The 13,053-nt window shown below is 41.4% G+C and overlaps 1 protein-coding gene across 2 annotated transcripts in view; it reads right to left on the reverse strand.

Moving 5' to 3' along the window:
* Positions 1 to 3,753: 3,753 nt before the first annotated feature.
* Positions 3,754 to 13,053, reverse strand: part of Prpf18 (pre-mRNA processing factor 18) — a 31,351-nt gene continuing 22,051 nt past the window's right edge. For both annotated transcript variants that reach the window (XM_021656679.2, XM_060372961.1), the window contains one exon: positions 3,754 to 5,760. In XM_021656679.2, coding sequence (XP_021512354.1) covers positions 5,680 to 5,760 — 81 coding nt within the window. In that variant the 3' untranslated portion in view covers positions 3,754 to 5,679. The remainder of the gene's footprint in view (positions 5,761 to 13,053) is intronic.

The following is a 13,053-nucleotide window of genomic DNA, read 5'->3' on the forward strand; positions in this document are numbered from 1 at the left end:
AGATGGCTTCCAAATTCAACTGGCATGAGAGAAAGATAAGGGCACTGCTACATGAGATGAGAAAAGGGGAGTCAGGACAGCAATCTCAAAGCTTTCAAGAAAATACACGTGAGCCCCAGGATCAGAGACTGCTCAAAGGAATAGGATGCCTTCTTCTGCCTCCACAAATGTTCCCACACATATGAGTTCAAACTCACAGACATACAGATACAAATAAGCAAATAAATAACACCAGGATTTTACAGAAAGTATAAAGTTCACTGTCCCTTCTTCTCTTCTCATTGCTCTTAGGAATGCCACTATGATGACACCACCATAGTGTCATCAAGAGAAACAAGTTACATTAAACAACAGAAAAAACTTACATTAAAACTGACACACTGGGGACCTGGAAAGATGGGTTAGAAGTTAAAAGCACTGGCTGTTCTTTCAAAGGTCCCAAGTTCAATTTCCAGTAATCACATGGTGGCTTGTAAATCATCTATAATGAGATCTGGTGCCCTCTTCTGGTATTAAGGTATTAAATACATACATATATATATATATATATATATATATATATATATATATATATTTTTTTTTTTTTTTTTTTTAAGTTGACATACCGTGTTGGGATGGCTCAATAGTTAAAAACACTTGCTGCTCTTAAAAAGGACCCAGGTTAAGTTCCCAACACCCACATGGCAGCTCACACTATCTATAACTCTACTTCCGTGGGATCAGATACTGTTTTGACTTCCACAGGCACTGCTCAAGTATGGTGTCCTCACGTATATGCTGGTAAAATACCCATGGACATAAAAATAAGTTTTCTATGTGTTAAAAAGACTAGCATATGAATTGATTTCTATGGGGTTTCTTACACAAAGACAGCTGAAAAGATTATGTCAATATCCAAGCTGGTCATGGGATTAGTCTCTCCTCCCTCCCCCTCCATTAACAATTATTTAGCACAACAGTCAGCCTCAGAGACGTACAATACCTGTGTCTACAAGAATGGATACACAACTATAAATTACCAGGAAAATGTACAAAACTCAACAGGAAACAACAGACTTGAAGTTAGTCTTGATTAGGGCCTTCATAAAGGTACTCAACTGGGCTAGTCATCAGGCAAACCAGTCCACAATGTAACACTGTGCTAAAATGAAGGTTACAGTAGACACTTCAAATGTGAGCAGATGCAGAGACTTAAACTCTCAAATCCCCAAAGCAGGAGTTTAACTAGTATAAGCTCCATGGGAACTCCCTGGAAGTCAATCCAGTGATTACGGTGTTCCTACATGAACTTTGTGTGCCAGTTCGCCTGCAGATGCTGAGGCAAAACAGACCTATTGTCTCAAACAAGGTAGAGGATGAGGACAGAGTTCTGACATCTTCACATGTTGTGACATTGTGTACATGCACACAACATCACCACGACCACCACCACCACCACCACCACCACCAAACAACAACAAAACAACAAATAAAACCCTGAACAGGAACGCATACTGCCCCAGACATGGCCAGGCACTACTTGTTCCAGTCCTATGTGTGGGTGTACATGTGTTAACTGGATCTTCAAGTATTCACTGTGCATTGTAAGCGTCAGAGACGCTCCAACCTCACAAAAAGGCAGAAAGTGTCAGCCAAACTCAAGCTGCAATACCCACAGGTCATAATGTTTTCTTAGTCTTCAAAGAAGAGCACTTCAAGTGCAAAGGCAATTTGGTTTTGACAGGTTGTAAAGCTGCAGCTAAAAGCCTGTGGGGATGACTTGGCTGCCATGCAGTGAATGAAGCTGAGATCACCAAATTACACCCAAAAAGAAAATGGAAACTCCCGACCTGATCTCCTCTGCGTGGAGGGATGCACGAAGCTTGGCCACTGAGGGGGGAAAAAGGCAGCTGACTGTGATTTCAGAGCAGGGTTTAGGGATAGGGAAGAAACTAAACAAAGGGAAGTGGCCAGTTAAAATGCAGTCATAATTGGCAGGGCACGAATTAGTTCAAGCATGCGGTGTAAAGTATCCCAGTTTAAAATGTAGAAAATATACAAATAGTCGAGGTGTTGTTTTGTTTTTTTTTAATTTTTTTCTTTTTCTAGACAGTGTTTCTCTGTGTAGCCCTATCTATCAGCCCTGTCTGTCCTGGACTTTCTTTGTAGACTAGGCTGGCTTTGAACTCACAGAGATCCACCTGCCTCTGCCTCCAGAATGCTGGAATCAAAGGCATGCACTACCACACCCAGTGTCTGGTTTTGCTTTTGGTTTTGAATAGTCACTGTTTTAATAGTAAACTGTCTGGCCAACATATAAACCTTTTTCTGTAATGAGCACAACTCCAAAATTTTGGCTGGGGTCAGCTCACATCCAGCTGTTGCTGTCAGCCACTACACTGCACTCCCTGGTTACTCTACACCACTAAAGCTTGTTGTTAAATTTCAAGACTTTATGTTAATGTTAACCATTAAAGTTCCAGGGGTTAAAATTCAGCAAATGCAGTGGCAGAGTCTGTGATGAAAACCAGTTACCACAGCAATTTCCCAAAGTAGCCCTCTGGAGACTGCGCTGGCCTCAGCTCCCCGGACAGCTGGAAACTCTTCCATCAATACACCGTGAGAAAGTGCTTTTCGGATCAAGACTCCCAACATGATGCCATACCATAAATTTCTCGAGGATAAAGTTATGCTTTCACAGGCTTCATGGGAGAAGACTGTGGCAGGGAGGAGGTGAACTCCACTAAGTTATCCGCTCAAGATGCTCAGACAAAAGAAACTTAGAGCTCCACTCAAGACCTCCATTTTATTCAGGCCTCCCTTCTGTGGTGAGAAGCATTAGTGGGGACTGTGTGCCAGAGAAGGAACCAGACAGGAATGCCTAAATCCAAGCCTCCCAAAGACTGGGAAAACTTTCTCATCTGTCCCAAGCTGTTCATTCTCAGAATTCCTTTTCAACAGCAATAACTAAGGTTTGCATTCCTAATGATTTCCTGGGGTCTAACTCCAGAATGGTTAAAATAGTGGACTAGGTTAAAACGCATCAGAAGGGAGAGCGCCACTGTAACAAGTCCTCCCACTAGCAGCCCTACTGCCCCTCAGTTCCATTAGTGACCACTGCCGGCCTCATTCTGCACTTACAACCTCTCACAACGCGCGCGAGGGCAGGAAGCACTCAGGAGGAACTGTACTGTGGAACATGAACCTGGGGGTCTCCTCCCGGGTTAGCCACTCAGTACAATCCTCTCCATGCTGGGTAGTGAGTGAGCGGTCCTATCAAACCTGATCTTCAGAGAAAATGACTGACAGCAATCCATAGTGCCATTACCACATTCAAAATAGTACACAAACTTCTATTGCTTTACTATGAAGACAGGGACTGTGCTGATGGCTTTGTCAAGATACATGCTAATGTAGGTGTTATGAGCACACTTACGGCAGTCTATGTCAAGCTGCTTAGAGCATTAAATACATTTTCAATGTACTCTGTGTTCACTTACATCATCAGTGCTAATCCCACAGTGAATAAAGCATCTGCATTTACTTCTGAAGGAAAAAAGGTGTTTTTACTAAATCTGAATACAGAAAATCCCAGTTCTTGTGGCTGGAAGGATGGGGAGGATAGAAAGATGTATAGTCAATTAGAATTGTGACTGTTTAAAAGGAAAGGTGTATCTTTATTGTTTTAAACCCAGCCTGAAACAAAAATATATAGTACATGCCGAAATAAAATGTCCATGACTTGAATGAAAGATCATTTTCTACACATCCGAGGAGTTTTTATATAGCTTCTTTAATTCAAATACGAACACTTTTCTGAGAGAACCACATATTTGAATATGCTTCTCTCTACCAAACTCAGAACGGCTAAAGTCACAGTCTTGTAGAATAAATACATACTCTCAATGAAAAAAAAAAAAAAAAAAACACCAAAAACAAAAAACCACAAAAGCCAATCTTAGGAAGCACAGGTGTCACGTAATATAGTTTCTTCTTAATGTGGAATATTAACAACAGAAAGGAAGACAACATAAAATTACTTACCACGCTGTGTGACCTGCCAGTGGATGAAGAAAAAGTGGTTTGGGTATCTTCCAATAATATTTATAAAGAAGACATTCATAACAAAACCACATGTCACAGGTAGGGATTTGTTGCACATCTCATGAACTTTGTCAAATAAATTCCCCCAAGTTCTACCTAATTTAATCATAAGAAAAGGCTTCTATAGTCGGGGAGGGGAACGTTGATTCAACCCAAGACAGCCACCACCCTGCATATAACTGGCAGAGACTGTCCTGTCTAGGCACAGTCTTGTACTCCAAATAGCCAAAAGTAACATTCACTCTTTCTCAAGAGGGACCAGTATAAGCAACTGTGATTTTGAACCACCCCCAGCAACCTCCAGCCCCCATTCTCTGCATGTCTAAATGTGGACCTGGCTGAAAGTAAAGACAAGAAAAGCTTAACAATGATTCCATCATTTACTGCTATTGCTGCTAACACAATTGTTATTGTTATCATACAAGTACATACTCTCCTACTGTAGCCACGGGGTCCTATAAATGTCCTTGGTCTACCAATGTAATAAGAATACATGTCAAGCAATAATAGTGACCTCTTGTCATCTGCCAGGCAGGGGGCTCGGCATCTTACTTACACAATAACATCGCGAGGTATATACTCTTATCATCACTCTCAGACAAGGAAGCCAGAGCCCAGCAAGATGGAACCACTTGCCCAAAGCTGTTTTGTTAGAACAGGGAGCTGAGAAGTGTCAGTCCTGATTTGCCCATGCACTCTTACTTTCTCTGACACCACATCCAACTTGCCAGGTAACATCCATCTCCCACTGTACAGTCTTAGCTCCATCTTCTCAGCACTGCAGCAGTGAGTGGTCACATGATCAAAGCTCCATTCTGTAAGACCTAGAGCAAGTTTTCAATTGGTAAGACCAGAGTGAGGACTGAGTGTGGCATAATGAAGCCAGCAACTTCACAACTCTGCAGCTTGGTCATGAGGCTGCTGCTCTCAGCCGGCTCAAAGACCCACTTTTTACCGTATCCTTGCTGTGCTGGTGTTTTGAAATTATGCTGGTACAATATACCATCTTTGCTTTTCAACCTTTTATCTCCTATTAATTCTCTCTGTCTAGAAAGGTGACAAATGTACTCTGCTTAGAAACAAAAAACAAGTCTGAAACACAGAAAATAACACTTAACAGTAACATTTACATTCTACTGCAAGATGGCAAAAGTCCACAATCATTTAAGAACTGTAAAGGAACACTCAATGGTCCCACACTTTTGTTTAAATACAAAAATATTTTCTATAAATACCACATAGAAAAATGTGCGAATCACTTTACAAATTTAAAACCCATCCTCAAATGTTTTTAATTATCCAATGACACATTTTGGGTCTTGAGGAGAAGTGTCATGTCAAACCCCCCTTCTTGTGGTGGTGGTTGTTGTCTATACATTTAACTATGGATATTATCTTTAGGACTAAATTTTTCAACTGATTAAAATGAAAGCAAGACACAAAAATTAGTCAGCAGTCCAATGCCATGTGGAAGCCAACGCCAACTGCATCAGGTGGGAGTCTGCTGTGGAGCTCTTCCTTCACTGCTGTGCTAAGACCAGAAGGCCACGTGCTGAGTGCAGAGGCTCCTTGTCATGTACACACCGTACGCAGGTCTCATAGTGCATTATATTCCACACACTTCGATGGATCTGTAGGAAAGTGCTTCTGGCAAATTGTCATTAGCCTCTTCAGCCCCTAAGAACACAAAATAAATGTTCATTTGACACAGCTGAACTATTTCTAACTGCTCTCTGCTGTACTTAGCATTGCCAGCAATACCACTCAGAAGGATACCTAGAGCACTGTTTATTCATGGGTACTAATTATCACAACATTGTTAACTAATGAAAAATATGCATGCTACAGGGCTATGATGTTACCTTAGCCATTCTGAGTTTAGGTGGAGAGAAACATGTTTGATGTGGTTCTATGGGTTTTTTTTTGTATCTCCAAAGTTAAAAAATTTTCTGTATTTCTAAAATGAAGCCATACAGAAATTCCTGGGATACTTTGATCTTATCCATTTAAGTCATAGAAATTTTACTTCTGTATATACTACTTGTTTTTCTTTGAAACTTTTTAAAGCCAAAGACACTAGAAATAACACAATTTTCCACCCACACCTGAATTCATGAACATGCACACACTATTTAGAGCAGTAAAATAGGTACTAACTCTAGCCATCTATGATAATTCAGCATCCTCAAACAAGAGGAGGTTTCAAGAGAGACTTGAACCTAAACGCCCAGGACAACCACTGATCCTTTGGTCTGACCTTTTAATATTCTTAGCTGACCATTAGACCTTAGTTATTTTTCTTAGCTTTCTCACCCACCACTAGGTAAAATTCATTGTATCCCTTACAAATAGGCTAACACCAATGATAGAAAGAAGCTGCAACAAGCCACAATAGAATCTCTCATGAGAATACTCTAGAGAGGAATTTGGAATCAGAAAAGTATCCTACTGGCTGTATAATCGATTTCCAAATTTCCCTGTTTACAAGGAATATCTGTTCAAAGCCATACTGAAATCTTTATAACATTATTAACTAGTTAGTTATTAAAAGAAGATCGAAGAACAGCAGTGCTTAATTTCAAAGATTTTAACCCATACCAATTTTTAGCACAAATTATTTTAAGGTTTTTTAAATCTTAAGTTCACAAAAACTAAAACCATCCAGTTCCCATCACAGTAAGAAAAGTAATAAAATTTACGCCTAGAATAACAACGCAGGCTATAAAAGAACATACAGCACATTGTCTGGCATTTTAGGTAGTGTTCTCCTCAAATTCATTTTCTCCCCTCAGAATGACACAGTGGAGTATCTTTAAACAAGAGATTCATGACCCAGTGGGAAAGAACTACGGAGCTTCAGTTACACAAACTAGCAACAGAAGAAAACATCTGGAATTCTAGGGGGAAACATTCAAAACAGCCTTGGATACCCCTAACTCCATTATTTAGAACTCTTAAACTCTAAATATTCAAACAACTTTTTATTTTTGCTTTTGTTTTTGGATATAACTCGAGGCAGAGTCTCACAAGCAGCCCAGGACAGTTTGAAGCTCACAACACTCTTGCTTTAGCCACCCAGGAACCAGGATTACCCGTCTGCTGCCAAGCCCAGATCAAGTAACCCTAAGACTCAATGCAACTGTCAAAAACAAAATCAGTTCATTTCCTCGTAAAAACTGGTAACATAAATACAAACTACTGCGAACTGAACGATGGTCATTAATGGAGTGAACATCACTGAAACATGATGCGGAAGTATTTTAAGAGTCCTTTCCAGGGCCAACCACTAACCACACTGAGCTATCTAAGAATTGGGGTGTGGAGAGGCAATCTTTTAGTTGATTTCTATGATAAAAGGTCTTCCTAGCAGTGGGAAGGAAGATCCTGTTATTTAGTTTGCTCCTCATATCTTTCTTGCTAACCAGGCATTTGCTTTAGGATAAAGAACTTCCCTTCCATACTTAACTTCCCCTGCTGTTGAGTTCTGATCATATGTGCATTAAATTTGAACTGTAGCTATGGAAACATGTATGACACCACTGATTTGACATCTCTAAGTGTCCTGAAAGAACTGTTGGAAGAAGAGATAGGCTAGGAAACATGAGACAATTCAGTCAGCAGCCAAGCATGTCATGAGCTGCTCTAACAAGGAGTCAGCTTCGAAACATTCCAACTAGAACCTTAGGAAGCTGCTCCTCAGAAGACATTTAAGAGGTGCCTTTACCCTTGGAGTCTAAGACTTAAAAATGCAGCTCAACAGCCATAGTCACAGCCCTTGCCTGGAACATTGCTATAAATCCTTGTACTAGGCCTGATAGGTTAGCAAGGATTTTAAATAATGTCATTCTCAGGACATGGGTCCCCCACCCCATAAAATGGCTTTCCATCTCACACCACTGTGGGTGGTTAAGCAGGACAACGGCAGAACTCACAATAACACAACAAACAGCTGAGAGCCGGTGCTATTTTAACTGACTTCTTAAAATACAGGGTCTCGTTCAATAGCCAGAGCTGGGCTCAGACTTGTAATGCTCCCGAGTGCTGATGACTAACTTTGATGTGCACCACCTAATTGACTTTATACTTTTATAAGAACACACATATCTGAACAACTGTTTAAGCAGTGCCTACTATATACGAAGCACTATGTTAAGCTGGAAATAAAAGAAAGAGGGAAAAGAGCAAAAAGAAAACCCACCCTCAGTAATAAGGCCAGAAAGACAACAAATAAAATAAATCTGTCCAATGGTGAGGAATGCTGTGAAAACAGTAGAGTAATGTGTAGCTGGAAAAATGTATTAGGCAATAGAAACTATTTTAATTGCAATGGTGGAGGTGCTAAAGAGAATCAAGGGCAGTAAGGGCAAACTCAGAGGAGACAGTGTAAGAATTCACACAGGAAAGGTTAGTGGCTATCCCCAAATGGCAGCTAGAAAAGAACAGGTGCCAGATCTCTCACTATAGAGCCATGGAGATTTGAAAGCAGACAGTTTATGAATTGTGACAGAAAGAGGAATCCTAAGGCATAAAATAATAGTACTCACTGGCATTAGTCCTTCCCACCCCTATAGTCCAGTCCCCAGAGGCAACCATTTTCACACCACTGAAGAGACTCTGCTGTTTCTGGCCATACTTGTAAAAGCCCTCCAGCAGCCCCTGGTGGTTGTTCTTGCAGACCACCTCCTGACTTCTGACTGTGAAGCTGGGAGAAGTTAACAGGCTTATGTCATGGCCTCTGGACCCACATATTTACATACACTACATATTTTCTTCCCCATCCCCCTAAATCATGGCTGCACGTGAAAGCTACCTTCAAAGTTAATCTCAGAAAGGTTACACACGTGTTTTCTACGCCAAGCCACACAGTGTATTATGATGACCATGCCTTCTGCAGGTGTCCCCTTAAAAGTCATCTCTTCCACTTTTCCCCAAGGTACTCTAGTCCCTCTGCTCCATTCTGGACCTTCATGTACTGCTATCACCAGAGCACCCCCCTCACCTTCAGCCTTGGGATCCTCTCACCTTCTCTAGGCTGGACTTCAACTCCTAGATCATGTTGTTTGCTTCCCTCATTTTAGACCATGCTCAGAGAGAAATATACTTATATGATAAGACACCCCAGGCTCAAACCCAACCGCACTTATTAGCATGTGACTGAGAACATGCCATTCTATCTCAATGCTGCACATGTCAAAGAATGAAATGGTAGTATTCTCCTCATACTGTTGCCTTCTGTAAGCACTGTGAAAGCTGGGATGGTGACTCAGGGCTCAATGTCAAAGGTCACATTTGTGAAGCCTTGCCTGTCAGAAATGCCACTGCCCTAACTGCACCTCTGACTGAGAATTTGGGGGACAGAGTTGGAAATTACTTCCTCTAATTTTTAGGGACTTCACTACATCCTATTTTGGGCACTCCTAATGAAAAGCAGAGTGACGGGACTAACTCCTGAGCTGTTGAAAGTGATCCGCTTTTTTTTCTAATTTGGAGAAAGATCTCATTTATACTGTCATCAGGTTTTTATGGTGGCCGTTGATCTGGCCTTTTTCCCTCAAGCATGTGGCTGAAACTGAGATTTGGTGGTATAAATGTCTACTGTTTCCTATCAGCTGAGCTGCTGAAAGCAGCATGGCACAGTTTATAAAGCTCAGCACGCTGGTGTTCCATGGTCTTAAAAGGCAGCACTACATAAAAGGTAAATGCCAGTGTGTGTTTCCTTCTGACCGTGCAGGGCTAAGCACAGCGGAAAGTACCTCATGGTAGGTGGTTCTTACCATGCAGCAGCTTGCCGCTTGAAAATGATTTATCTCAGCCAGAAACTCAAAGCTACAACAACAAGACACTTGACCTACAAATGTGTCATGTATAATTTGAGTACAACACAAGAATACTCACCAATAACTACTCTGTGTATACAATGTATGAGTCAAACTGTGATCACTTACTACAGAAATTAAAGTTGATGCTACACTAATTTTGGCAATACATTAAAAATATACATAATTTTCTACAATGTTGGAGAATGCTACTGTAGATAAAATAGCCAAAGCCTGAGATAAAATGTTGGGACATTGGGAAATTCATGAATTTAAGATTACCGAAAACTTGCCAGAGGTCTTGAGGGCATGTATTGGGGGGATGGATATTTGTGTGACGAATGTACTTATCATTTATTCCACGCACAGCAGAAAGGGTAACAACAGGAAGCAAAGCAAAAGCTCAAACTGATAATCTAATGGCAGGTCCATGGACTTCACTGAGGGCTGGCAGAGCGTAGGACCAACAAGGGGACAGTACAAGACCCCTAGAACTGGCAATCCTGAGACTGTGGCCAGCCACACTCTAAAAAGACAAGAGACAAGAATCAATGGACACAGAGAGTAACTGTTTGGAGATATCCACTTGGAGGAAGCAATGGCCTACGGCAGAGGGGTGGAACTGGAACTCAGGGAAATAAACACCTGAAATTTGCCCCACTACAAAACTAACCTTCTAAGTCCTTCAAACCTGTCCTGTGGGGAGCCATAGGAAAGAGAAGCCAGTCGGTGTTCAAAGGACAAGGCAAGGAGGACATCTGGGGGATGGCCTGTACTGCTAGCCCCTTCCCTTCGCAGCCTCCTCTGTCTTCAGAGACGAAACTGTCTAGAAGGTCTCTAGAAATGACTAAATTATACTCTCTAAATAATCAAGTTTCTATAATTTGTGTAAAAGAAGTTTTCCCAAAATCTGGGCCAGAGGTTTCTCCTGTATTTGGCAGACTGAGCCACCCCTGGAGTAACTACCAGCAATATAAACCTAACAAGTAGACTTAGGTGAGCTAGTAAGTTAATACAGCTTTTGTTTGATCTACCTGGTAGGGAAACTCACCAGGTATATTTAATTTTGTGAGGAATAGAATACTTCAAACAACTTCCACAGTTGAAGTCTACAGAGCCAGAAGATGAAATCATATTTCAGCAAACAGCCTCTTGAAATGCATTCCAGCATATTTCATAAAACACTTTATACTGGTATTTCAAATAAAAACAAGAACCATTTCACACGTTCTAAGCTTTCGCTTATATACTGTTCTGTAACAGGCAAAGCTAGGAAAGACTTAAGTAAAGAGTGGCACTGACTAGGGCTGGAGAGATAGAGTTGTGCTTAAGAACACTGGCTACTCTTGCGGAGGACCCAAGTTTGGTTCCCAGCACCGGCATGGCAGATCGTAACTAGAACAGACATAAAATATAAATGAATAAATCTTTTAAAAAGAAGCGTGAAGTGCAAGTTTCTGTTTTCTTTGAAGCCTCAGTTCTGTCATGGGATGTTTTGCTAGAGCCTGGCTTGTGAGAGGGCACGTGATGTTTTCCTATGAGCTCTCTCATGCAAGGGACATGACTTTGACCAGCTAAGAATATCCGTGGATGGACTCTGAGGAGAGAAGATAGATAGAGGCCCATGCACAGCGAGACATCGCTTTTTGGATGGACATTGCTGTGCTGATCTTCGTGTTTCAACACTTGACTTCCCAGAGAACTTCTCGAGGTAATCCAACTGAGTCCTGTGGCTTTCACTGACTTCATGTTGCTGCTTGGTGTTGGCCTTTGGATTGGACTGCTGGTATCCTGATGACTGAGTTTGATAAACCCTTAGAGACCCATCAACCCTAATTAGCAGGAAGTAGATAAAAGAGGCCTACAGCCCTTTTCCTTAATAATCTCCTACCTAAGGGGGGGGGTGGAAGGGAAGTAAAAGTGCGTAAAACCCTAAATAAAGTAGGTTTGGTGAAAAATCTAAGCCTACAGAAGAGTAGCACTGACTGATAGGAGGAGGGCCGTAGGTACAAAGCAGGCATGTAGGGATCTGCTGAGGGCTTCTAGGACTATGCTGGACCCGGATGTTAATTTTTAATGTGGCACAGGTTATCCAGAATCACTGGGCTATACAATTACGGTCATATATACTTCAAACACCAAAGCATTTCTTGAGGTGTAATTTTTTGTGTGTGACAGGGTTTTTCTGTGTAGCCCTGGCTGTTCTAGACTCACTTTGTAGACCAAGCCGGCCTTGAACTCACAGTGATCCACCTGTCTCTGCCTCCCTGAGTGCTGGGGTTACAGGTGTGTGCCACCACACCTGGGTTCTTGAGGTGTATTTCAAAAGAAGTAACTATTAAATGATTTTCACATGATCTCCTTAACAAATATCTTTATGTGGAAGAAGTCTGAAGTATACATTTGTCAGAGGTCACGAACTGATCCAGAAAATCACCTTATTCTTCGCAGCGCCTCTGGAAGGCAGGCACCAGCTGCTAGTGGAGTTCACAGAAGCACAAGCCTAACATAGTTAGTATCTGACCTTTAAAAAAACAGAAAAGGTTTGCCAACCCCTTACTTCAACTTCAGGCAACGTGGTGAAAATGATCCTCTCCAAGGATATTTCAAATCAACCTTACCAAGAGTCCAAAAGTAACAAGAGGTCTATGTAACAGAAATCAAGAATTTTACAAACTAGCTGGGTTCAAGTCTTAGTTTGGATTCTCCTTTAAAGAAAATGAGTGTCCAGGAACACTGGAAGCACATTTCTACAAAGCAGCAACTACTACCAAGTGATCACCACCAAGGAGACTAGCACCAAGGCCACTTACACTGTACACTCATGGTCTATTTCTTACGGCAGAACCAAAACGAAAATGTACTGCTGTTTCTAGTTTCACATGCAAAACAATATAGAGCCAGAGCTAGGCAGGAAGCCTACGTTCTCAGAACACTCAGATCCCCTGTTGTGTGCCACAGGCAATTTCAACCACAATTTTAAGCAATGGCCTCTGGGAGAAAAGCAGAGAAGAATCAGATAGCTGTAAGTGCAGCTGTTAGCTCAATGCTTGCAAACACTGCCTTCCCACTCCAAACTGTGGAGCAATTCTGCCTACTATAAAAATCTGTTTCATACCTTTTTTTTTTTTTGCAACTTCTTGTGACTTCCAAA

This window comes from Meriones unguiculatus, chromosome 19 (genome assembly GCF_030254825.1).
Source record: "Meriones unguiculatus strain TT.TT164.6M chromosome 19, Bangor_MerUng_6.1, whole genome shotgun sequence".
Lineage (NCBI taxonomy): Eukaryota > Metazoa > Chordata > Mammalia > Rodentia > Muridae > Meriones > Meriones unguiculatus.